Below are 24,574 nucleotides of genomic sequence, written 5' to 3'. Positions count from 1 at the left end.
GCCTTCCTTAGCCATTGCTGGCCAGCCAGGTCATCAGACAGTTCCGGCCTGTGGTCTGGCAGCGACCTGGAAAGCCAGGGCCACCACTCTGGGAGCCTTCGCCCAGAACCAGTGACTCAGAGCTCAGAGAGGCTGGGAGAGGCCCGGGGTACCACACCTCCCTCCTGGCTTGTCCCCCAGACAGCCCTGCTCCCACACCCGGGAAAGGGAGCCCCAGGCCGGGTGCGGGAACAGTAACCCCGTGCCCTCAGGCCCCCTGGAGACACCACCGCAAGACCTGCAGCCAGTTTACTCAAGACCTTCTCCCAGCCTCGCCTGCCCTTCACTTGTGTGAGGTATCACAGCCTCTTTAAAAAAAAAAAGCAAAATTACAGATCTAAGATTAGATATGAAAGTACCTCGTTTGCTTAGTACGGATCAACAAAACAAGCGACAAGTTCGTTAAAGGTAATAAATAGCACTTCATATCACAGCCAGACAAAATCCCCTCCCTGGTCAGAAGCCGCGCCCAGGTCAAGCAGGGGCTGGTGAGAGAGGAGCCCCAGTTAACCAGGCCCCCGGGGAAACAGGCTGGGGTGTGGGGAAGGCACTGGGGGCGGATGGGCCCAGGAAGGGGTGGGCTCCCTGTTCAGCTCCGTCCCAGACCTGCCCAGGTGGCCTGGCCACAGGGGACTGGCTGCTTTGGTGTTCTCCCCCTCCCCCGCTCCACAAGCCCTGCTGGGAGGGGGCCTCCCCCAGCAAGGAATGCGGGTGTCAGCGCTACAGACTGCCATCCCCACCGCCCCACAACCCCACCCCGACCCTTGCCTCCAGATGTGGGCACAGCTGTATTTTTAGAACAGCCAGCCACAAGGACATTCTTTCCTTCTAATTAAAATGGCTTTAAATCTCTGGTCCACAATTGCACTTGGCTCCACTGCTCAGTCCTCGAATATCAGAGGGTCGTCGGGAGGGCTGCTCACCCGGGGGTTGCTTGTGGTTTTCTTTCTTTCTTTCTTCTGAGCTAAGTTGGAAATGTGTCCCAGAACTGGAGTGGACGCCAGCTCAGAGGGGAGGGGCGGGGAGGAGGGCGGAGCTGGGTCTTGGGGTAGGGTCTGCCTCTGGCCGGCCAGGTCCACAGGTGGGCCAGGTGTGTCTGGAGATAAAGACAGGGCGGGGTACCTGCCCTCAGGACGCTGGGTGCAGGCAGTCAGTAGATACACGCGGGGCCTGAGGATGCAGCGCCTGTGCAGGGGGCGGGTCGGTTATTATGATGTCCCCATTTCACAGGTGAGCAGACAGAGGCTGGGAGACGGGAAGTAAGTGCTGGGATTGCAGGGGCTCCGTCGGGATCCACCATAACCGGGCCCATCGCCGGCCTGCTGAGCTTGGTGGTAGCTCACTGCCCACCTTGGCAGCCTGGTGGCCAAGGTCAGCTGGCCTCTGAGCTCCGCCCAGTGCCCACTCTGGAGGCTCCTGGTGTGGAGTAGAGATGCCAGCCCAAGTGGGAAGGCTACAAGGAGGAGGAGCCTTCGAGCAGCCCGGAAAAGCTCCTGAGCCCTTTAGGGAAGGCACCGCTGACCGGGAAGGACACTGAGGTCAGAGAGGGGGCAGTCAGGTCAAAGGCATTCGGCCCACCGGTGGTCAGGGGCAGTAGGGGCCCAGCCACCACTCCACCCCAAGATGGGCACCCAGCTGACGGGCTGAAGGACAGACTGGGGCCTCTGGGGTCCAGCCTGGGCCCTGGTTCCAGGCCTTAGGCCTCTGCCCAGACTCCTGTCCCACGACCTCATGGATCAGAGAGGGAAGGCGCGCAGCAAGGCAGAGGCAGGGTGGGCTGGATAGCAGACCTCCCACGCCCCCTCCAAGGCCCTGGCTCAAGGACTGGGCGCGGTCTGGGCGCGCAGGACAGAGGAAGCGAAATCACCAGGGGATCGCGGAACCGGGGATGCCCAAACTCGGCCAGGAGCTGCGGAGGCAGCTCCTGCTGGAGGGGCCTGCGCCTGGCGGGACGCCGGCTCAAGCCTCTTTGTCTCCGCCCGCGGAGCCCCGGTAGGTCCCGCGCGGGCGGGTCCCTGGGAGCTAGCGCCCGGGGCGGGCTGGACGGGTCACCCGCGGGTCTGGAGGCCGCATCTCTGTGGAGGGCCTCGAGCCCGGGTAGTGATGGAGGCCTCATCTGGGGGCGGGCTCCGGTCGACCAGGCGGCCCCGCCGCTTCTGCGGGTCTGGGAGTAGCCAGCGGCTTTTGGGGGCGCGGACCCGGTGGAGCCCTCCAGGCGGCTTTGCGGTATCGATCGCCAGCGGTGCGAGCGTTGCTGCTCCCGCCTCCGGTTGAATGCTGGGCGCGGGCCTCCCCAGCCTCCGCCCTCCCCGCCGCTCTGGGTCTCAGTTTCCCAAAATGCAGAATAAGAGGTTCCGGCGTGTAGGAGCGAGCGCGGGCCTGGCTCCCAGGGCTGGGAAGGGGCGCCACCACCCACGCTGGCCGCGGGCGCGGAGGTCCTGAGCACTGTAGCCGTGGGCAGGCCGCCCCTCCTCCCCTGCTGCCTTCTCCGCCTTCCCACCCGTGAAACCTAGACTGGGTAGGACTCCACGCGGGAAGGCCCGCGGGGGAGGCGGCTGTCCACGCTCCCCCGACTCGGGCGTGGTTTGGAGGCCCCGTCGCGCAGGGTCCGCGGCGCCACGCTTGAGATCTGACAGCCCAGCCCGGACTTCCCAGCACGACCGCGGGGCACAGGGTGCGAGCTCCACCTTGTGGCGTCTCAGGGACTCCTCCGCAAGGGAGGCTGAAGCCACCCCGTGTGGGGTGTTGAGAGGATTCGTCATCAAACACTCACAACCTTGACTTGCACATGCTGAAGGTTAAACTCCCGGTTAATGTTTGCCGAAGAGAAACCTCAAGCTTCCTTGCTCAAGGATAATAATTAGTGTCTGGGGAGCCCACGCACTGAGGGGGGAGGGGGGAGGAGCTGACTCCAGCAAGGTGTCCAGGCAGCATGGGGGCGGAGGGGGTGCTGCTAGAGCAGTGGGTCATCCCGAGAGATGCAGAAAGGCGAGCACGTAGCAACTGCTAATATTTTATCTTGCGTATTTTTCCTTAAAAATACATGACGCTCCAAACGTTCAGAGCAACGAAAATAAAACCCAAGCAGGAGCAAGAGGAATGCTGCATTGTCACTTGCGGTCTGTGTCCTGTCGCCGTCGTCGCTCAGATGACTTCCTAGGGTGACTTTCAGGTCTATATTTCCATGACCACAAATAGCATCTTTGGCAGGTCTGGTTTCGATTTGACCTTAATCGACCTCCTGGATTCACGCAGGACCTGAGACGCCCTAAGAAATGAAAGATTAATCCGGCCCAGCGGACCCGCTAGTTGCTCACCTCACAAAGTCCGCTGGACTGGACTCATCTTGTTTCCGGGGCCAGCGCGGCCTCGCACACTATGTATGCTTGGGCTGCAACCCGAGACCCGCTCTCCCATCCGGGTTCCTACTCCGCGGCTCTGCGGGAGACGGACAGATGAGAGCGCTCCGGAGACTGGTGGGTCGGCCTTGCATCCCGCCGAATCCTGCCCCTCCCCAGGGGGAAGGGCGGAGACACCTGGGCTGGAGGAGCGTGGGGATGTCCGCGCAGAATCAAGGGCTCGGCCTCAGAGTGCCCGGGGACGGGGCCCTCCCGGAGACAGGGGTCTCCCAGAACCCGACAGAGGGCGGGGGCGCCAGATGGAGGTGAGAGGCGGCCCCGAAGAGGGGCCGGAAGGGGCGGCGGCGGAGATCCAAAGAAGGGCGCGGCAAGGACCGGCAGAAAGTCGGTCCGAAGGCCGCAGAGGAGCGATGCACGGGGAACCAGGGCCGGGATTTCGGGCGAGTCCAAGCTCGTTGATCAGAGCCGCCCGCCAAGACCTGCGGGGGGCGGAGGCAGGCTGTTTGTTGGGCGAGAAGTCCCCGGATCGGAGCTCCCTTCCGGTCTGCAGAGGTGGGCCCGGGCTGGTCTTCGGAGCTGCAGAAACGGGGGGATGGAGGATGCGCGCGAGCCGCCTCATCCCCAGTATAGCCTCGGATCCTGGAGACCAGCTCGCGGGCCCCCCCACCCCCCTCACTCCCTGTGCGCCTGCGCGCGCGTTAAGGTGCGTCTTGCTCCAGCCTTCGAAAGCGCCCACCGCACATGCGTCTCGCCTTCCCCTCGGGTCCGCTTCGGGCGAAGGTCTGGCTGGGGCGCAGGGTGCTGGACCTGTCCCCCACCAGCATCACTTAGGTTCTCGTGCGGGCCGGACAGCGCCCCCAGACTCAGCAGCCCCTGGCCACTGCACCCGCCCCTCTTCCTGTCCGGGGCCTGTTTCCCACCTTCGTCTCCTCCACGCTCCCCCTAAACTCCGTCTCCATTCACCTCCTGTTTCACCCAGGGAGCCAGGCATCCGGAAGCGCAGGTCCACAACGCCCACCACCCCATCCCTGGGGGGCTCCCCGCCAGGGCCAACCCCCCGCGGAGTCCTTTCAGACCCCTGCACGGCGCCTCCCCTCATCTCCTTGGTCTTCATGCGGGTGCCCCCCTCAACTCCGGGCGCCTTCCCTGACCACACCCCAGACCCCGGCCCCTCCCCTTCCCCTTTCTGTCTCTGAGTGTCTGCACCCGCTGACACTCTACGTGTTCTCCTTGTTCATTTGTTACTGCCTGTCACTCCCCCGCTGGAAGGAAAGTTCCTGAGATCCCGGATTTCGTCTCTTTGGTTCACTGCTGTATCCCCAGCACCTAGAACCGTAGATTTATTGCCCAGAATGGGAAGGCAAGCCATCTTTACTCACTGAATGACTCCTCCCTACCATAGCTAATGTTTGAAGGCTTTCATGACGTTGCAGCAGGCCTAGGTGGTCTCCATGCACGGTCTCAGGGAATTAAGTAATTTATGCTGCCTTGGCGACCTGCCAGCCTCCTCCCTGCCACATGGGCTCAGTTCTCACCAGGTGACTTGCCGCTTCCTGCGGATCTGCGCACCCAGTGGGACTCTCACCGGCAGGCAGCCCATTAGGGAGCTTTCTCGTGACTCCAGCGGGATCGGACTCCCGGGTTCCCACCTGGCTTCCCTCTGTGGCTTCCCGCTTGGGAGGAAGTCACTTAGCCTTATAGGAACTTGGCGGCCGGCCACGGTGCCCGGCACAGAGCTGCCCGCAGACTGGTGGCAACATCCTCGGCAGGGTCCTGCCCTGGGAGCCTATTCCCCCACCTCCCCACCCCAGCGCAGTTTCTCACCATCCGGTGGAAGCAGGTCTGTGTCCACCCCTCCATCGCCCCTACCCGCCCCTCGTATCTGCCCCCCAGCTCAGTTCCTGGCTGGGTCAGGCACTCGGTATTCCACAGATGAATGAGTAAGTAGCCTTCAGGTTCTGGAAATTTTTCAAAGTCCTGAGCCAAACATCCTTCTGCCATGAAACTTGTATTTAAATATTAAAAAAGTAATAAATATGACATCGTACTTTATAGCTGGGGGACAATTTTCCAGAACATGAAAGGTAGTATAGAGTTATTGGGAAAAGATCAACAATCCAATTTTTGTACAGTTAACCGCTTTGTGAGTGTCTCGTCAAACATCTGAGGGAAGCAGGTCACTGCTCTCTGGCAGAGTGGAGAACCTTCAGTGTGTACTGAGCTTTCAAAAGATTTAATGAGCATGTGTGTGCATGTATGCATGCTAAGTTGCTTCAGTCGTATCCGACTCTGTGCAACCCCACGGACTGTGGCTCACCAGGCTCCTCTGTCCATGGGATTCTCCAGGCAAGAATACTGGAGTGGGTTGCCATGCCCTCCTCCCGGGAATTTTCCTGACCCAGGGATCGAACCCAGGTCTCCTGCATCTCCTGCAGTACATGCGGATTCTTTACCGCTGCACCAGCAGGGAAGCCCCTTAATGAACATACTCTTTTGTAATCAAAAATGACAAGACGGGGACGTCCCTGGTGGCCCAGTGGTTAAGACTTTGCCTTCCAACACAGGAGGTGCTGGTTTGATCCCTGGTCCTGGGAGCTAAGATCCACATGCCTCTCAGCCGGGAAAAAAAAAAAAAAAAAAAACCCAAAACATAAAACAGAAGCAATGTTGTAACAAATTTAATAAATACTTTAAAGAAATGACCCACACCAAAAAAATCTTTAAGTGGGGGGTGGGAGGGAGACTCAAGAGGGAGGGGATATAGGTATACTTAGAGCTGATTCCCACTGTTGTACAGCAGAAACCAACACAACATTGTAAGGTAATTGTTCTCCAATTAAAAATAAATTTTAAAAAGTGTAAAAAAAATCTTAAAAAAAAAATATATATATAAGAGGCAAACTCTAAATAGATGGTGAATCCCTAGGAAAACTTACCAACCTAACGACGGGGCATCAGGGCTCTGAGCCTCCTGGGGGTGCCTTGGGGAGTCGCCCGCCTGTCTAGGGGTGCCGCTCCAGGACGAGAAGATGCCCTCTTGTTGTACCAGCTGTGTGCGCGCCGGCTGCTCCCAGCCTGGAGGTCGCCACCAGCATCAGCGGGCCTCCGGCTGCTCTCTGCGGCTCAAGGTGCCTCCAGGTCCCCACACATGTAGGTCCACGTGGCCCCTTCTCTTAACAGAGGAGGGTGTGCGGCCAGTCTGTGGAGAAGCTTCACTCCCCTGGGGCCCCAGCTCAGGGTGTTGTCCCCTGAGCCACAGCAGGCGTGCCCAGGGGGCAGCTGGGCAAGGGTAGGCGTAGGGGACCGGGAATGGCTGTCCATCTCAGGAAAATGCTGTCAGGGCCGAGGGGCAGTGGGATCCCGGGCTCAGAACAGAAGGCGGGGGTCACTTCTGCTACCTGCTCCATGCTGTGTGACCGAGGCAACTTTTCTCTGCCTCTGTTTCTTCATCTGCAAAGCAGGGACATCACCACGGCCAGCTTCAGACAGATCGCCATGCTGGGACTGGTGGGCTGCAGCCCCGCGGAGGGAGGTAGGGGGCTGCCGTCAGCCACTGGGTCCTCTCCTTTCTCCTCAGGCTCAGGGCAGGGTCCTGCTCCTGACCATCTGTGCGGCTGGTATTGGTGGAACTTTCCAGTTCGGCTACAACCTCTCCATTATCAATGCCCCGACCTTGGTACGTACCCTGCGTGCCCACTATCACCACCCCAGTGTCAACAGCGGCCCATGTCGCATCTTCAGGCCGCCATCCGCTTGGTGGAGCTTCCTCCCACGCCTCCACCTCCACTGGGCTATTCCCCAGGCCCTGCGAGTTCAAATCCAGCTCTGCACTCTCCCCTGAAACTCACATGTGCTCCCGTGTCTCTGATGTCAGCAGATAACTCCCCCTGTCCGCGCAGGGAGGAGGTCCATCCTGACTCTGCCCTCCCTCCTGGAAAAACACCAAGTCCTTCCTGAGTATCTCTGGCTTCCAGCCATTTTTCCTTGGGTCTCTGCCATGATCCTAGTTCAGACCCATCTTTCCTGCCTGGATCGCTCGCCCCACCTCCCCACTGGCCTCCCTGCCTTCAGCCTCTCCCCATGTAGGTCCTCTCAAGTCTGATCAAACCACTGCCCTGCTCAGAAACCTTCTGTGACTCCCAGTGCCCATAGGAGTAAGGACAGACTCATCTACCTGAGGGCTTCCCTGGGGGTTCAGATGATAAAGAATCTGTCTGCACTATGGGAGACCCAGGTTCAATCCCTGAGTCAGGAAGATCTCCCGGAGAGGGGAATGCCAACACACTCCAGTCTTCTTAGCTGGAGAATTCCATGGACAGAAGAGCCTGGCGGGCTACAGTCCATGTGGTCTCAAAGAGTCAGACATGACTGAGAAACTAATACACACACACACACACACACACACACACACATCTACCTGAAGTCCAAGGCTTCCTGGGGTCCGAACTTGTCCACCTGTCTCCCGCCTTGATTCCCGCAACTCTGTGCCCAGAGCAGTTAGACGCCCCCCCCCCCCCCTGTGGGCCAAGCCCTCCCTGCCTCTCCTGCAGAAGCCCCTCAAGAGCCACCCAGATGCCATCACCTGCCTGAAGCCTTCCTTCAGCAAGCTCCCAGCTGGACTCAGCCTCCTGCTGGTCCCCTCTCAGGGTCCTGTTGTCTCTGAGTCCCCAGCAAGCTCGCCAGACCTGTGCCCATGCTCAGCGAGTGCCCGTGGAAAGGCGGCATCTCTCAGCCCCAGTGATAGAAGCCGCCTCTAACCCACCTGACTGAGAAGGTCACGTGTCCTGTCACACAGCTGGGGCTGCAGGAAAAAAGGTCCCAGGACGGAACTGGGGCCCTCCCATCCCTTTGGGGTTAGGGTTAGGGTGCAAGAGGGCAGCTGTCAGCGGACTCACTTCCCATCCAGGAATGGAGCCCGGGGGACAAACGCCCCTCCGGCCTCCTCTGATACCCTGCTGATGCTCGCCGACGGCCAAGTCGATCAGAAAGCTGGCCCGTGGGGGAGCCCGCTGATGTGGGCCAGGTGGGATTGGGGGAGAGACGGGGCTGATCCTGGGCTCGGAGGGGCCACATAGACACTGGCCGGCTCTGAGCTCCAGGATGGCACACTGCGACAAAGACAGCACCCGGGAGCTCCGTCCCCCCAACAGCGGGCAGGCTGGCTGCGGAGGCTTGCCTGCCCTGCAGAGGCAGAGCCTGGGGAAGAAGGCCTGTTGTGGGGAGCCCCCACCCAGGAGTGGTGGGGGTGCTGACCAGCATCTGTATCCACAGTACATTCAGGAATTCACCAATGAGACGTGGCGGATGCGAACCGGCCAGCCGCTGCCCGACCACCTGGTCCTGCTCGTGTGGTCCCTCATCGTGTCCCTGTATCCCCTCGGGGGCCTCCTGGGAGCGCTGCTTGCTGGGCCCCTGGCTGTCACGCTGGGAAGGTGAGTGCTTCCCATGGACCCCCAAGTGCCTCTCAACAAGGGGCACCCCGGTCCATGGGCTGAGGGGTGGGGGCAGGTCACCCGGCAGGCCGAGGCCCGGGTCAGCTCTGCACCGGCCCCTGGCTCTGCCTGCCGCATCACCAAGAAGCCCACATTTCCCAGGGATGTGGTAGAGGGAAGAGTCTGTGCTGGGAGGGAGAGAGGACCCACGTCTGACAGTGGAACGCAGCGCCACACAGCGCCACGCAGCGCGGCGCTCAGCAGTGTCCAGGCCTCCCTGCCCATCACCAACTCCCGGCATTTGTGCAAACTCACGTCCATCGAGTCAGTGATGCCGTCCAACCATCTCATCCTCTGTTGCCCCCTTCTCCTCTCACCTTCAACTTTTCCCAGCATCAGGGTCTTTCCCAATGAGTCAACTCTTTGCATCAGGTGGCCAAAGTATTGGAGTTTCAGCTTCAGCATCAGTCCTTCCAAAGAACACCTAGGACTGATCTCCTTTAGGATGGACTGGTTGGATCTCCTTGCAGTCCAAGAGACTCTGAAGACTGAGTCTTCTCCAACACCACAGTTCAAAAGCATCGATTCCTCGGCGTCCAGCCTTCCCCATGGTCCAACTCTCACGTCCACACATGACTCATGGAAAGACCATGGGTTTGACTAGACGTGACCATGAACAGGTGCTTTCTCCCCAAGGCCCCCTTTGTAGCCACCTGAGGCAGCCACCTGAGGCAGTTCTTGGGTCGAAAGCAGGAGACAGACTCTGACTGAGGAAAGGAACGCTGTGAGAGCATGGAGGGTCCTGAGGCAGCTCACCGGACGGAAGGAGGTGCTCTAAAGCCTGGCCTGGGGAGGGCGGGCCTGCAGCCTGGGCTCTCCTGGAGGGGTTGGGGGCGGGCGTCACCTTGAGCGCATCAGCTCCGGGCTCTCCTGGAGGGGTTGGGGCAGGCATCACCTTGAGTGCATCAGCTCCGGGCTCTCCTGGAGGGGTTGGGGGCAGGCATCACCTTGAGTGCATCAGCTCCGGGCTCTCCTGGAGGGGTTGGGGCGGGGGTCACCTTGAGCGCATCAGCTCCGGGCTCTCCTGGAGGGGTTGGGGCGGGCATCACCTTGAGCGCATCAGCTCCAGCCGCGCTGCGACTGCAGCGTCTGCACTCGGGCTCAGAGTCCTGGGAGACAGCCTGTTACTGGCCGAGACGGCGGAGAGAAGGCAGGCCAGGCTCCCACCATCCCCTCCTTGGCCGGCCGCCCAGCACCCGTCAGCACCGTTCTCCTGTATCTTCGGCTCCCCACGTGTGCCGCCTCACGGTGCCCAGTCCCGCTCTTCCTGAGCCCGCCCAGGGCACTGCCTCGCCACGGCCACCAGCACTGACACTACCGAGCTGAGCTGCCCGCACGCAGGGTTTCCACGAGGCAGCCCGCGTGCCAGCCCTGCGGCCCTCTCAATATCCCGCCGTCTACACGCTGACGGTAAACTTAACTGCCCTCGAGACCTCTCGTGGGAAGAGAGACGAAGAAAGAGAACAGACAGACTAATCAAGGGAAAGGAAGCTAGCGGGTGAGTTTAGTTTAGAGCACAGGACCCCGAGCCTTGGAAACAAGGGAGGGGTCTGCTCCGGGGTCTTGGAGCCGCTCACGCTGTCGCCCGCCTCGCTGACGTCCATGCTCCGGTCTCCCAGTCCGGCATCGGGTCAGTGCTTCCAGGGGCTGCAGCTCTTTGCCCACCGGGGTGACCCCAGTCTTTGCGCTGAGTGGGTGCCACAGTCCTGCAGGCCTGGGTCCTTTAGCAGGCTCTACCCTCTGAGGTCACCAGCTCCTGCATCACAAGGCTCCTGAGATGACGCCGGGCGCCGTGGGCTCTCGTCCGCCGTTACTGAGGTAACCTCCACTGTCAGAAGCAGAAGTGCACGAGACGGCGTGTATTTAACAGAAGCATCCGCTGCAAGCAACAGAAAACCAGGACTCAGCTGGCTAAAACAATAGCCAGACCCCCCAGTCTGATGTTTCTCCGCTACCAGGGCAAGGCGACCAGTCAGGAGTTATTTCAGGTTAAGAAGATAATGCTCTTGCCTGGAAAGTCCCATGGACGGAGGAGCCTGCTGGGCTGCAGTCCATGGGGTCTCGAAGAGTCGGACACGACTGAGCGACTTCCCTTCATTTTTCACTTTCACGCATTGCACAAGGAAATGGCAACCCACTCCAGTGTTCTTGCCTGGAGAATCCCAGGGACGGGGGAGCCTAGTGGGCTGCCGTCTATGGGGTCACACAGAGTCAGACATGACTGAAGCGACTTAGCAGCAGCAGAAGACAATTCACTGAAGTTGTGGCTTTGCTCCAAAGTCCAAGGTCTTGCATTCTGATTCTCTGGAGGCACCCTCAGCACTACACTCTTCCCGGTCTAAAGGGTCAAAGGGCAGAGCATCTGGCAGTTGGTCTGGACCCAGTAGAAAACACTCCCCTCACAGGACCAGGTTTGCAGATCACCCGGGGTAGGTGTCAGGTCACGACACTCACCGTGGAACGGGCTGCCTCCAAACTGGAAAGAAGAGATTTTCCCATCCTTTTCTTTTTTTTTGAATTACAAGCCGCCTCTGGCCCGTTTCCCCATCAGGACCTGACCTGCAGGATCTCCTGCCAGCTCTCCTGGTGACCTCAGGATGGCGCCTCCGAGCGCAGTGTCAGGAGCCCAGAGCTGACGCCTCCTATCGGAGGAGCTGCCGCCATGCCCAGCGCCCCCTGCCCAGTTCGGCAGTCTGTCCGCTGAACCAGCTGGGCAGGGGCCGTCCAGATGTCCTGTTCTGGGCAGTGACTGTAATGAATGGAGGACATGGGAGGTTACCTGGCTTCCCTTCCTTTCCTTGCCAGGGTTTCACTGGGTCTGAGGAATCAGGTATTAGGCACTTGGCTTTACAAAGGACTCTGAGGAGAACGGTGCTCAGTCTGTAGGGATAAACCCATAAAATATGAGTTCTGTCCATTCAAGCTGTGGTGGAGGCAGAAAGGACAGTAATCTGGGGGTATACTGGAGACGTGGGGCTTCCCTGGTGGCTCAGATGGAAGAATCTGCCTGCAGCGCGGAAGACTAGGGTTCAATCCCTGGGTCAGGAAGATGCCCTGGAGGAGGGCATGGCAACCCACTCCAGAACTCTTGCCTAAAGAATCCCATGGACAGAGGGGCCTGGCGGGCCACAATCCACGGGGTTGCAAAGAGTCAGACACGACTGAAGCAACTTAGCAGGCACCCACTGGGGCTGGGGGTGGGGGTTGGCTCCTGGGGGCATCCCATGGGCGACCCCAGCTGCAGTGGCCGGCGTCAGTTCTGTGCAGGCAACTCACACTCCACACACACACAGGGGCATGATCAGGGCTGGCTGTGGATGCAGGGAAGGGTCCCTGGGTGGGGGGGTCATCCTTGGCACTGAACCTGAGCCTGCCTCGCCTGTGTTCCACTTCCCCAAGGAAGAAGTCCCTGCTGGTGAACAACGTCTTCATGCTGGCTGCCGCAGCGCTGTTTGGCTTCAGCCGCAGAGCAGGCTCCTTCGAGATGATCATGCTGGGAAGACTGCTCGTGGGCATCAGTGCAGGTACGGAGTGGGCCTGGGAGTCCCCTTTCCTTCCCGTTGCTCCTTATTCCTTTCACTCATTGATCTCTTTTCCAGGCGTGCTTGACTTAGTCATGATTTATCTTAAAAGGCTCATATAACTAGACAGTTGAAGTGGATCTAGAAAAAATGGAAACACTCTGCAGGGCTGGGAGGACAGACATCCCCAGAAGGCTAAGCCGGGAGCTTCCTGGCGGTCCAAGTGGAGAGGCATGTAAGAGGAGACCTCTGGTCATCCCTACAGAAGCCGAGGAGCCTGCCAGGGACCTGGGGCTCCTGCAGGGGTGGGGGGTGGAGCAGAATCTTGAGCGTGTCCACCTGGGCTTTTAGGGGCGCCATCTTCAGTCCCCTTGACGCCCTACTGTGTATGCAGCCGGCGCCGACATCTTTACTAGGCGTCTGTTCCTGTGACAGAAAGCGCTGCACAGTGCAATGGCTTAAAGCCAGCAGCTGATTCACTTACGGTCTCCAGGGCTGAGGAGCCCAGAGTGTCTTAGCTGGAGGGTCCCGGCCTGGGGCCGCTCCGGAAGCTGTGACGTGTCAGGCGGGGCTGCGGTGAGCTGAGGTTCGGCAGTGGCTGCTGGGCCTGCTGCTGAGATGCTGTCCCCCCGTGTGCTGTTTCCCGGGGGCTGCGCTCCCAGCCTGCGCGGGTCTCCCAGCAGGGCTGCTGAGTGTCCGCGCAGCACAGCGGCTGGCTTCCTCCAGGGGAAGTGATGGGTGACAGAGAGCCCGTGTATGTGTGTGTGGTGTGCGCGCCTGTGTGTGTGTGTGTGTGCGCGCACGCGCGCGCACCTGTGTGTGGGCCCATGAGGAGTGAGTCCCGGGAGGCTTATGGCCTGATCTCAGGAGTCACACACCATCAGCTTTGCCACAAAGCGAGTCACTAACAACAGCCCACACTCAGGGACCTCAGGGACAGAGGGGCCAGGTCAGACGGTGCCTTTGTGCCCCAAGTTCCTGGCACAGAAGGAACCCCTCCCTCAGTGTCTGCAGGAAGAGCGAGGGTACCTCTGAGAATTTCTGGCCATCAGCGCAACCCTGCTCCTCTCAGCTCCCACAGCCAGTGCTCAGAGAGGCAGGGCCTGTTTCCCTGACCCGAGGGCAGGGAGGGGCTGCAAGAGCCCTGCAGGAGCGCTCCAGCCTTGTTTCGTGTTCCCGGGGCAGATGAACGGTGCCTCGGCACAGCCAGCTGTCGCCCTCTGGGGTGGGCGGTGGGGGGCGGGGGGGGGCGGTGCCTGCCCGTCCCAGTGCCCCACAGGGTGCTTGGGCACCAGATGCCTCCCTGGGGCAGGTGGGAGGGGGACAGCCTACAGCTGATGGGTGCCGGCTCCCTCCCGCCCCTCCCACTCCCCAAGGGCGACCAGGGCTTCTCTCCCAGGAGTACTGTGGGAGGACTGGAGTCCTGCCTGCCCGACGGCGGGGAGGGGTGCAGGGGGAAGCCCCACAGCGCTCAGGCTGAGGGAGCAGCACTCGGGGCCCGTGGATGGGAACCCGGGGCGCCAACAGGGGCGGGGGAGCCTGCCCCGCCACTGACCGTCACCCTGCACGGCCAGGTGTAGGCATGAACGTCCAGCCCATGTACCTGGGGGAGAGTGCCCCCAAGGAGCTCCGAGGGGCTGTGGCCATGACCTCCGCCATCTTCACCGCCCTGGGGCTCGTGATGGGTCAGGTGGTCGGACTCAGGTACACGCCCCCCACACACACACACTGAGTGGTTAAAGGGCAGCCTAAACTTCCCCCTACCCCCAAGTAGGTTCAGACGCGGCTTCCTTGAACGAAGGCGTTAAAAGCCGTCTGTGGGCTTCTGGCCAGCGTACTGTCTGTCAGCCTCTTCCAGCCCCGAAGGACCAGGCAGCAGGGACAAGTCTAGACAGAGGACGGGGGCAGGTTTGGGCTTTGAAAGGGAGCATGTACTATTTGTCCCAGAAAAGAGAGGCGAGGGCAGAACCTGGTGGCCTGGGGAGAGCCCTGGAGAGAGGAGTTGCCAGGGATAAGGGGAGGCCATGGCCCTGCCCTGCCATGAGTCCCTAGCTGGGTGTCCGACCCAGAGCTGGCTAGGAGGAGGCACAGGGGAATGGGGACACTGCCCTCGGGCGCGGGAGGGAACAGGGTTCTGGCCAGGTGGCGCTGGCCCAGCCTCTCCTGTCTCCCCAGGGAGCTCCTGGGTGGCCCGCAGGCCTGGCCCCTGCTGCTGGCCAGCTGCCTGGTGCCCGGGGTGCTCCAGCTGGCCTCCCTGCCCCTGCTCCCCGAAAGCCCGCGCTACCTGCTCATTGACTGTGGAGACCCTGCAGCCTGTCGGGCAGGTGAGCCTCTGGCTTGGGCCCCCGGACCACTCTTGGCCATGGGGCACATGTGGCCAGAGCACGCGGGTCCTCCTTTCTCATGTAGGAAAAGCTGTTGCTCTCTCTGCGCCTTAATTTCATGATCCATCCGTCCCTTTGACGCTCTTTATCAGGAGCCTGTCCTGAGTGGCAGGGCAGTGGGCGGGAACAGACCCAGCCCCTGCCATCTGGGAAACCCCAGGGGAGTGTGAAGAAACAGCCTGCCGCCCCTCCACAGGCAAGATGATGAAACCCCGAGCAAGGGCTCAAGGGCCTAATGCCAGCTAGGCTGGTGGGCTCACCTGCTAGCCAAGGCCACAGTAGGGATGCCCAAGGAACAATCCCCAAACCTCCAGCTTAAAACAGCAATCCTTTACGGCGGCCTCCTCTACTCATTCACTTGGGCTGGGCTGCACGACCCTGCTGATTTCAGGGTCAGCGGGGACGAGCCAGTCCAGCCTGCTTTTGCTGGCAGTTTTGCTCATCTTGGTCACTGTCGAAGGTCAGCGGGGCATCGGCTGATCTAGGACCGTCCTAGCTGGGCTAACCCTGCGGCCTTGAGTGAGTCAGGGGGCAGAGCCAAGGGGCGGTACACACATGCCCACTTGGTGGGAGCAGCTGCCAAATCCCGCAACCCCAGGGGTGGCGTGGGCACGGGGACCCCTGGAGAGCCGGGGGCGGCAGTGGCAACCGGCCACAGTTGTGTCCCGTGTGAGGCACCCGCAGACCACCAGGGTTCTTAAAGCCTTCGTAGTCCGTGGGGCTGTGAAGTGACCCGGAGCGGGGTGTGGGGAGCTCACTATGGGGGCCACCTAGAGGCTGGGGACTCAGCCCAGTGCCCTCTGCCCCTCCTCCTCCCCCGTCCCTCCCCTACCCCATCCTTTCCCTACCCTCCCCTCCCCCTCCCCAGCGCTGCAGCGGCTGCGGGGCCCCGCGGATCTGGCCGGGGAGCTGGCCGAGCTGGAGCAGGAGCGCGCCGTCTGCCGGGGCGGGCGCGCGCGGCGCCCGTGGGAGCTGTTCCGGGAGCGCGCGCTGCGGCGGCAGGTGGCCAGCCTCGTGGTGCTGGGCGGAGCCATGGAGCTGTGCGGGAACGACGTGGTGAGACGGCCGCGCGGGGCCGGGGAATGCGAGCGGGCGGGGAAGGCGGGGAGCCCGGGCAGCCGCGGCCGGGCGTGATGGGAGCCGGCGCGCAGCGGCCCTTCTCCGCGCAGATTTACGCCTACGCGTCGGCCGTGTTCAGCCAGGCAGGGATCCCGCAGGACAAGATCCAATACGCGGCCATCGGGACCGGGGGCTGCGAGCTGCTGGCGACGCTGCTCAGCGTGAGTCTGCTGGGGCTGACCCCCAGCGCCTAGCCCTGCGGCAGACCCTCGGGGTGCTCACCTTGGGGATGCCGACCGTCGGGGTGCTCACCTTGGGGGTGCAGCCAATCGGGGTGGAGACCCTCGGGGTGCTAAGGCTCCAGGCACCACAGGCCTCCAAGCTAAGGCACTTCCACTTCAGGTTGCTGTGTTAAAATGCAGGGAGCGAGCGAGCATTTATTGAGCACCTACTATTTGCCAGTTGCTCACACCGCCATTTTGAGATGGAGAAACCCAATGGGTGTTGAGTGACCGCGACCCTCTGCGAAATTAATAATGTCTTAATACACGAAGTGGCAAGCCGCGCCCACCGCCCTCCCCAGCTTCTGCATGATGCCCCTGCCCACTGCGGGCCGGCGGCCTAGGGGACCTTGACCGGGGCTGCAGCGGTGAGTCAGCCAGGGCTCCTTCCCTTCGCAGTGCCTGGCGATTGAGAGGGCGGGCCGGCGGGTGCTGCTGACGGGGGGCTACGGCCTGATGACCTGCTGGGGGAGCGTCTTCACGGTGGCCCTGTGCCTCCAGGTAGCTGGGCCCTTTGGCAAGGCGGGTGAGGGCGTGGGGGTGGGGGTGGGGGAGGCTGGGCCCCGCCCACTTTCCCTTCACCCCTCCCCCTGCCCCTCCCTCAGGGCTCCTTCTCCTGGATGCCCTACCTGGCCATGGCCTGCATCTTCGCCTTCATCCTCAGCTTTGGCATCGGCCCTGGTGAGTTGGGGCCCTGGGGGCTCCCTCCTCTGGGCCTGGCTGAAGAACCAGGGGTGTCTGGGTGAAGGATGGGTGGGTGTGCCTAACCCTGACACCCTCACCCCTGCCTGGTACAGGCTTCTGGGAGGGCGTGGCTGGAGGAAGGCTGGTGGGGGGCCCACTTTCTTGTCGGGGGTGGGGGGGGGTGTGGTGTGTGTGTGTGTGTGTGTGGCCAAGGTGGGGGTAGGCAGGCCAGGGAGCCCTGACTGGCAGCCCCCCGTCCCTACTCCCTCTTCCAGCCGGAGTGACTGGGATCCTGGCCACGGAGCTGTTTGACCAGATGGCCCGGCCTGCTGCCTACATGGTCTATGGGGCGCTCATGTGGACCATGCTCTTCTTGGTGGGGCTGGTGTTCCCTTTCATCATGGTAGGCCTGCCTGCCCCTGCCCCCCCGGGAGCGGGAGGCGCCCTGCCTTTGTTTTGTCCCTGTCGGTGTGAGAACCCCCTGCCCCGGGGAGGCTCCATCTATCCAGGGAGTGTGACCCTGAATGGGGATGGGGCTCACCTGAGCCAAGAGGGCGGAGGCCCTCACGGGGCATGTACTGGGGCCTCCCGTGCGGTGGGGGCTCCGTGGGCCACAGCAGGCCTCGGGTCTCTTGCAACCCCCAGGAGGGCTTGTCGCACTTCATCTACGTGCCGTTCCTCTGTGTCTGCGTCTGCGCAGCCGTGTACTCGGGCATCTTCCTCCCCGAGACCAGAGGCAAGAGCTTCGTGGAGATATCGGAGGAGCTGCACAGACTCAACTTCCCCGGGAGGAGCCGAGGCCCGGCGTGGGCTGGCCCCGAGGTCGTCCGGTCCACGGAGCTGTAGCTCGGCCAGCACGGCGGGGCCGGCCCTGGGCCCTCCCCCTCCTACGGAGCCCTCGGTGTGCAGGCCGGGTGCTCAGCCTCAGAGAGACAGTTTCAGGGGCCTCTCGGCGCCCCGTGTCTGGAGGCTGTCGGCAGGAAACCAGCAATGACAGACTCAGAGAAACACAGGCGAAGAAAATACAGCTTGGGAAGCCTTTGAGAGGGGCGTGGCCACGAAAGGATTTTCTGAGGAGTTGATTTTTTTTTAATCAAGTTGTTTGAGGTGTAATTTACATACAATAAAGTGAATCCACAGTAAGTGTACATCCGATGAGTTCACAGGAGTGCGTACCTGCGAACCACGACCACGACCACGACCCAGGGAGACCGCTCACCCATCCCTCCTGCCTCTTTGTGATCAGTACCCCCCCCCCCCAACCTCGGACCTGCCTTCTGTCACTGGAGGTTCCTTTTCAGACAGTTTGATAAAATTCCACGCCATGTGTATGCGTCTGTGTTTGGTCTTGCTCCAGATAAAGGCTTTGAGATTCATGCATGTTGTTGCGTGCATTAGTACATATCCCTTTGTGTGGCTGAGTAGCATCTCACTGTATGGATGTACCATAATTTGGTAACCCATTTCTCTGTTTGTGGACATTTGGACTGTTTTTCATTGTTGGCCACAATGAATAAACCTGCTGTGAACATTCCTGCACAAGTTGTGTAGACATGTGCCTTCATTTCTTTTGGGTAAATGAATTGCTGAGTTTAATAACGAATGCATGCTTACCTGTAGAAGAAACTTTTCCAGGGTGATGATACCGTTTTACATTCCCACCAGCCGTCCACGAGACTTCTCGAGGCTCCAAGTCCTCCTCAGCACTTGGCATCTTCAGTCTCTTCAGTCCCGCCACCCCACTGAGTGTAGTGGCACCTCGTGGTGTAACTGTGGGGTTTCCCTGATGGTAACGACGCTGAGCATCTTTTTGTGTACCAATACAAATGGCACGCCATTCACAGATCTCCTTTGGTGAAGAATCTGTTCAAATCTTTTGCCCATTATTTAAAACAAAAAAAATATTTTTTTGAGCAGTTTTAATTCGACAGCAAAATGGAGAGTAAAGTGCAGGCATTTCCCGTGTGCCCCCGGCCCCCACACATGCACAGCCCCTCTCATCAGTGTTCCCCACCAGAGCGGATGTCTCTCACAACGCACAACCCTATGTTGCCGCCTCATTATTATCCAAAGTCCACGGTTTACACTGGGGTTTTCTTCTCAGCATTTTGCATGCTAATTTTTAGCTACTTTTCTTTTTTTTTTTTTAAGGATAAAATAAGTTTTTGTTTATAGTCTTATAGTAAAGGGGAAAGCCTTAACTTGCAAGACAATTCTTCAGCAGTATGTACAACATACTTTTTATTTCCATGGAATGGACTCAAACACGGACTGAGACTACAGAGTATACACTAGAAATCAGCAAATGCCGGGAACAGAGTAGGAAAAATACAAAGAAATGAGGCCTAAACACACAAAACCCTTCACTGGGATCTGCTGACCGCAGCCAGAACCAGGGCTGGATCACATAATGGGGACAGGTTCCAGGACAGTCGGAAGGGGAGGGGCGGGCGAGGGTGGGGAGGGGTCCACACTGAGGTGCGGGTTTAGTACGAGGTGAACCGCTCTTGGTATTTACATACCAAATCAGTTGGCTCTATTTCTTAGAAATACACACGGAAAGAAAGCAAGATTTGATCATTACTTGATGAATCTGTCGCTTTGCAATACCGACATCATCATAGGGACAATTCACTCAGGTTCAAATTTCAGTAGCAGGAAATAAATATCAAAACATCATCACTGGCCCTCAATACAAAACCTCAACTCCACCCAATCCCCCCTCCTCGGCCCACCCACCCCTACCACCCCCTGGCGGCTCCCGCTCCACTGCTGCCGTCCCCTCACGCCACACAAGCGCCACACGGCCTCCCTAAGGCTAGCTGAGAGAAGCAGGAGTGAAACAGGCCGAGACTCTGTGCTGCAAATCTGTCCCCGCTTCCTTTTATACCACAAACTTCTCCAAGGATCTGGTCTTTCAATAGGAGGGATAAATAGCCTTTTAGGGGCGGAAAAAAAATCCTTAAAAAGAAGGGGGAATAATTCTGATTACTCCAAACTGGTCATCTTCTGAAAGTAGAGCAGTCCACAGATTCACAAAGCCTATCAAACAGAAGTGAGGATGGCCCGGAAGGAGAGGCCTGGGTGGGGCAGGAGTCCCCCGGGCACGTGCCCGGCGGGGCTGGAGGAGCTGGTGGGTGGTCAGGACACCATGTGCTCAGAGGTCTGGCCGGCTGTCTGTCCTCCACAGAGAAAGCTGCCAAGTTGGGGTGTTATGGTTTAAAAATTCCTGGTGGGGACAGGGAATCCCTGAAGGGAAACGTTAAAAAAAAAAAAAAAGTGGAAATGGGGAAGGAGAACGAGAGCTGTTGTCCAAGAGCTTCTACGTAAAAATAAAATTTAAAAAAAAGAGAAAGAGGAAAAAAAAACAGAGTCTCTTAAATGGTTCTGAGGGTTCTAAAGATGAACTGAAAGGAGGATAAGACAACGGAGGAGACAGACAGTTTTTATTGCTGGCCTGCCCCGCAGAGCTTAGCTGGCTTCCAACCGGAGCTTCTTCCTGCTTTGGGGCTCTTCAGGCTCCGACTCCGAGCTGGAGTCCGAGCCCCCATCGAAGGCAGAGATGGTGTTGCCCTTGGCGTTGGTGTAGAGGCTGCTGTCTGAGGAGGGGTAGTTGGTCTGCAGTTGGGCACTCGACCTCGCCTTCTCCAGTGCACGGACTTGCTGCTCCAGGAGAGCATTCTGCCACTTGAGGTCATCAATATCTTGCTGGTGTGTGTGGTTTTTCCTTCGCATATACTGGATATACTCTGTGGCTTTGTCTAGGATTTGGGCCCGGGATGCCTTCTCTCCTTGGAGTGAGGGGACTGAGTCCCGCAAACTGTGAAAGCTGTCTTTGATGTGGTCCCTGCGTTTTCGTTCCAGTGCATTATGATGAGCCAGTTTGTCAGCCGCAGATTGAAACCTCGGTTGCTCTTTGTTGCTCTCCACCTCGATGTCATCATTATCGCTCATTTCCTACGGCCCAGGGAGCGGCCACTGCAGCGGAGGCGGGGAAAGGGGAGGGGTGGAGGGGAGGGGGAAGTCACCGACAACAACAAGCCGAGTCCCCCCACACACACACTCACTCACTCGCTCTCTCACTCACACACACACACAACACGGGCGAGAACCACCTCCTCACTGCAGCACCGGATCAACGGCGGCCTTAGCTACTTTTCCATGCTAATATTTTCCATGCTGATTTTCTCTCCTGTACATGCTGTGGGTCTACACAGGTGTATGGTGATGTGCATCCACTCTCTGCTCTGTGTGGTCATCCCTTTCCTGCGCTGCGCACCCCCTGTCGATCACTGATCTTTTTACAGTCTACAACGGTCTCCAGAACGTCAAATAGTTGGAATCCTGCAGTTATGCGGCCTTTTCAGATTGGGTTCCTTCACTTAGTAATGTGCATTTAAGTTTCTTTCCTGTCTTTTTATAGCTTTTAAAAGTTCATTTCTTTTTGCACTGAGTAAAATTCCATTGTCCGGATGTCCCACAGTTTATTTTTGGTTGCTTTTGGAAATTATGAGTGAAGTAGCTATACGCATTGTGTGGACATACATTCTTACCTCCTTTGGGTAAATACCAAGAAGCATGATTGCTGGGTCATAGAGCAAGAGTCTGTTTAGCTTTGTAAGAACCCGCTAAATGCTCTTCTAAAGTGGCTGTGCCATTCTAACTCCCATCAGCAGCGAGGGAGCGTTGCTCCACACCCTCACCAACATTTGCACTTGTCAGTCTTCCGGATTTTGGCTGTTCTGTTAATAACGGTGCGGGTGGTATTCTGTTGCTGAGGTTTGCACTTCCCTGAGTTCACACCTGGAGTGTCTTTTCATACGCTAATTTTCCATCTGTGTATATCTTCTTTGGTGAGTATCCCTTTAAAGTGACCAATTTTTTAAGTATTTTCTTTTTTAAAAAAATTATTTATCTTTGGCTGTGCTGGGTCTTTGTTGCGGCATGGGCTTTTCTCGAGTTGCGGTGCACGGGCTTCTCACCACAGCGGCTTCTCTTGTTGTAGGGCTTGGGCTCCAGGGCGAGCAGCCGTCAGTAGCTGCGGTGCGTGGGCTCAGAAGTTGCGGTCCCCCCGCCCTGCAGCACAGACTCAGTAGTTGTGGCTCCTGCGTTTAGGTGCTCAGCAGCATGTGGAATCTTCCTGGACCAGGGATCAAACCTGTGTCTCCTGCTTTGACATAATTTTTTTTTTTTTTTTTTTTTTACCAGTGAGCCACCAGGGAAGCCCCTGTTTGGTCAATTTTAAAAAATCAAGTTGTTTGCTTTCTTATTGTTGAGCTTTAAGACTTCTTTGTATATTTTGGATAATAGCCTTCAATCAGATGCATCTTTTGCAAATATTTTCTCCCAGTCTGTGGCTTGCCCTTTCATCTTCTTGACAGTGCCTTCCGCAGAGCAGACGTTTTTAATTTTAAAAAAGTTGAGCTCATTGATTCTTTCATGGGTCGTGTGGCATCTAAAAATCGTCACCAAATCCACAGTCGTCTAGATTTTCTCCTAGCATCCACCAATGTTTTCAGCTGAGCCCCACAGCTTGCAGGATCTCAGCTCCCCAACCAGGGGTTGAACCCCGGACTCATGGCAGTGAAAAGGGCCAGGCCCCAACCACTGGGCCACTAGGGAACTCGATTATTCATTTACTGGTAATGGAGGTGCAGTGGTGCCGGTATCGTTCACTGAAAAGACTATTTTCCCTGTTGGATTACCTTGGCACCTAGTACAAAAGCCAGCTGGCCACTGTTGTGTCATGAAGACTTTGTTGGCTTCCACAGGGAGCAGTGACCGCCAGGTTAGCAGAAGCGGTGGGCAGTGGGCTCTTCAGGGAGTGAGAACTCTCTGAGCCGGGCTCAGGGGCGGTCTCCTGGAGAAGTCACCTGGGGCTGGCTTCCTGCGGACAGGCCCCGCTGGGGCTCCCTTGGAGGCAGGAGTGTTGGAGGATGGGAATGAGGGCCTCTGGGTCCAGTCACCGTAGTGCTTTCTGGAAGGCAGGAGTCAGCACTCCGGGAGCCCTCCGTGGGGTCTCCCAGCTTCTCTCTGCCATCCATCCGGTCCAACTTTGCCTCTGCTGACCGGCCTCCCCGGATCCTCCTTGGGCTCCAGGGGGCACTACTGGCCTTGCGATCCCGAGGTGTACAGGCTAGGAGCAGGGCAGGCGTCGGGCTGTGTCTCAGGTCTGGGACTGCATTGGTCACACTTCAGCACGCTGCTCCCCAGCATGGGCCACAGAGATACACCCAGCCCAGGCCCAGCCCAGGCCCAGCCCTTGGGCCATGTCCCGCTTGCCACCCACCCAGCTGAATTGGCTGTGAAATGTGGGCTGGGCGTTGGGAGTCCTTGTTGCCCAAGGAACGCCCCCAGCAGGGTTAGGAGGCAGGGATGGGACCCCGCAGACAGGAGAGGCTGTGCCAGGGGAGGTAGACTGGACGCAGCCTGGCCTTGGCTTTGATGGGATGGGGGCGGGGCAGGGGTGGGGAAGGGACCGGGCCGCTGGGGCGGGAAAGCCCAAGGCCACCATCAGGGTCGGGCGGTCAGTCCGTTTGCTGCTCCAGGGCACGTGGTGGCAATGCGGTAGGTCAGGACGTTTGCTGAGCACCTCCTGCACGCAGGTGCTTTGTGCTGGTACTTTAATCTCTCCCATCTTCACCCACGTCTGCGGGAGAGGAATTCCCCTATTTTGAACTTTTCCGGCTGAGACTCAGAGAGTTCGTTCACAAGGTTCAGCCCAGCTCGCCCCCTCTGAACCGTGTCCCGTCCTGTGGGGAGACCTGGCCAGGCCTGCTAGGGCCCCACCAAGCCTTGGCCCTGCTTTGGTAGCGTGGTGGTCTCCTGGCGGACACCCCTCTTAAAACCCTGTCCCTTCAGCTGGGATGGTGGCCCCCACGTCTCCTTCTGCTATGACTAGAGGGGAGGGGGTTGACTTGGCTGGTCTTTGCCGCACCTTTCACCACACTCAGCAAACAAGAGCACAGGGGCTTGCTGAAGGCTCTGCGCCAGCTGGATCCTTCCACGAGAGATGAACCGTGAGTGCTGGGGGAGGGACACCAGGGAAGGAGGCTGGCAAAGGCGCCCTGGGAGCCGCCGGGCAGTGGGCCGCCCATGGACGGGGACTGGAGGACAGAGTCGCCCTCCCCGGGCACCCCTCACAGCCTGGCTGACTCAGGCCCTGCCCTCGGAGATGTTCAGACCTGGGCCCAGCTGCCAGCCCTCTGGGCATGCTGGGTCCCCCACAGCTGTCCCCCACATCCTGAGGTTTCCTCCCCTCCTGGTCTCTGCCTGCAGCCCTCACCTGTGGGGCACGGCCCCTGGTGGTCCCATCTGACTGCCCATCGGGCAGTCCGGTCCAGGTTCCAAGCAGGGCAGGAGGAAGGGCGCGGGGAGGCGGCCCCATCTGCAGGCAGCTGCTCCCTGCGGAGCCTGCACACCACATGGACACAGCTGCCCGGGGGTGGGGGGCGGTGACAGCGCCCGGTTGCCAGTGGCTCTGGTGGTGAAGGTTCTAAGCAAACACATGCTGCCGGTGAGGAGGGAGAGGATGGTGCGGGGGTCCAAGGCCTCCTGGTGCGCAGGGCCGGTTATTGTTCGGTAGCTAGTTACAGAGCCCCTGGGGACGCAGGGGTGATGCTGTTCTATTGCTCCTAGAACAAATTACCACAAATTGAGCAGCTTGAAACAACACACGTTTATTATCTCACAGTTTCTGCAAGTCATCCGTTGAGTACAAAGTGACTGGCCTTCCGCTTCAGGCAAGTCAAGGCA

The 24,574-nt window shown here is 59.1% G+C and overlaps 2 protein-coding genes and 1 long non-coding RNA gene across 9 annotated transcripts; 1 reads left to right on the top strand and 2 right to left on the bottom strand.

Annotated features, from left to right (window-relative positions):
• Positions 1–441: 441 nt before the first annotated feature.
• On the bottom strand, positions 442–3,469 carry LOC123329889. Its single transcript, XR_006545450.1, has 2 exons — positions 3,357–3,469; positions 442–1,135 (listed from the first exon to the last, which is right to left on the bottom strand). It is a non-coding gene; the product is annotated as an uncharacterized LOC123329889 (long non-coding RNA).
• SLC2A11 (solute carrier family 2 member 11) lies at positions 3,325–18,361 on the top strand. 7 transcript variants are annotated; one of them, XM_044929874.2, is made up of 12 exons: positions 3,325–3,515; positions 6,976–7,074; positions 8,670–8,830; positions 12,290–12,414; positions 13,986–14,115; positions 14,587–14,735; positions 15,664–15,851; positions 15,947–16,075; positions 16,535–16,636; positions 16,741–16,816; positions 17,095–17,222; positions 17,520–18,361. In XM_044929874.2, the coding sequence occupies exons 1-12, from the start codon at positions 3,495–3,497 to the stop codon at positions 17,811–17,813; spliced, it is 1,602 nt and encodes a 533-aa protein (XP_044785809.1). In that variant the 5' UTR covers positions 3,325–3,494; the 3' UTR covers positions 17,814–18,361. The 7 variants fall into 7 exon arrangements, with proteins under 7 accessions (XP_044785809.1, XP_025123067.2, XP_044785810.1 ...); XM_025267282.2 differs by having other exon boundaries at positions 17,465–17,801; XM_044929875.2 differs by having other exon boundaries at positions 3,326–3,515; positions 15,965–16,075.
• A 92-nt stretch (positions 18,362–18,453) lies between these two features.
• On the bottom strand, positions 18,454–21,700 carry LOC102403823 (protein max-like). The gene has a single exon (XM_044929879.1). The coding sequence runs from the start codon at positions 20,771–20,773 to the stop codon at positions 20,291–20,293; it is 483 nt and encodes a 160-aa protein (XP_044785814.1). The 5' UTR covers positions 20,774–21,700; the 3' UTR covers positions 18,454–20,290.
• Between the last annotated feature and the right edge of the window lie 2,874 nt (positions 21,701–24,574).

Source organism: Bubalus bubalis, chromosome 17 (genome assembly GCF_019923935.1).
Source record: "Bubalus bubalis isolate 160015118507 breed Murrah chromosome 17, NDDB_SH_1, whole genome shotgun sequence".
NCBI lineage: Eukaryota > Metazoa > Chordata > Mammalia > Artiodactyla > Bovidae > Bubalus > Bubalus bubalis.
This window is presented reverse-complemented; position numbering and strand designations above follow the sequence as displayed.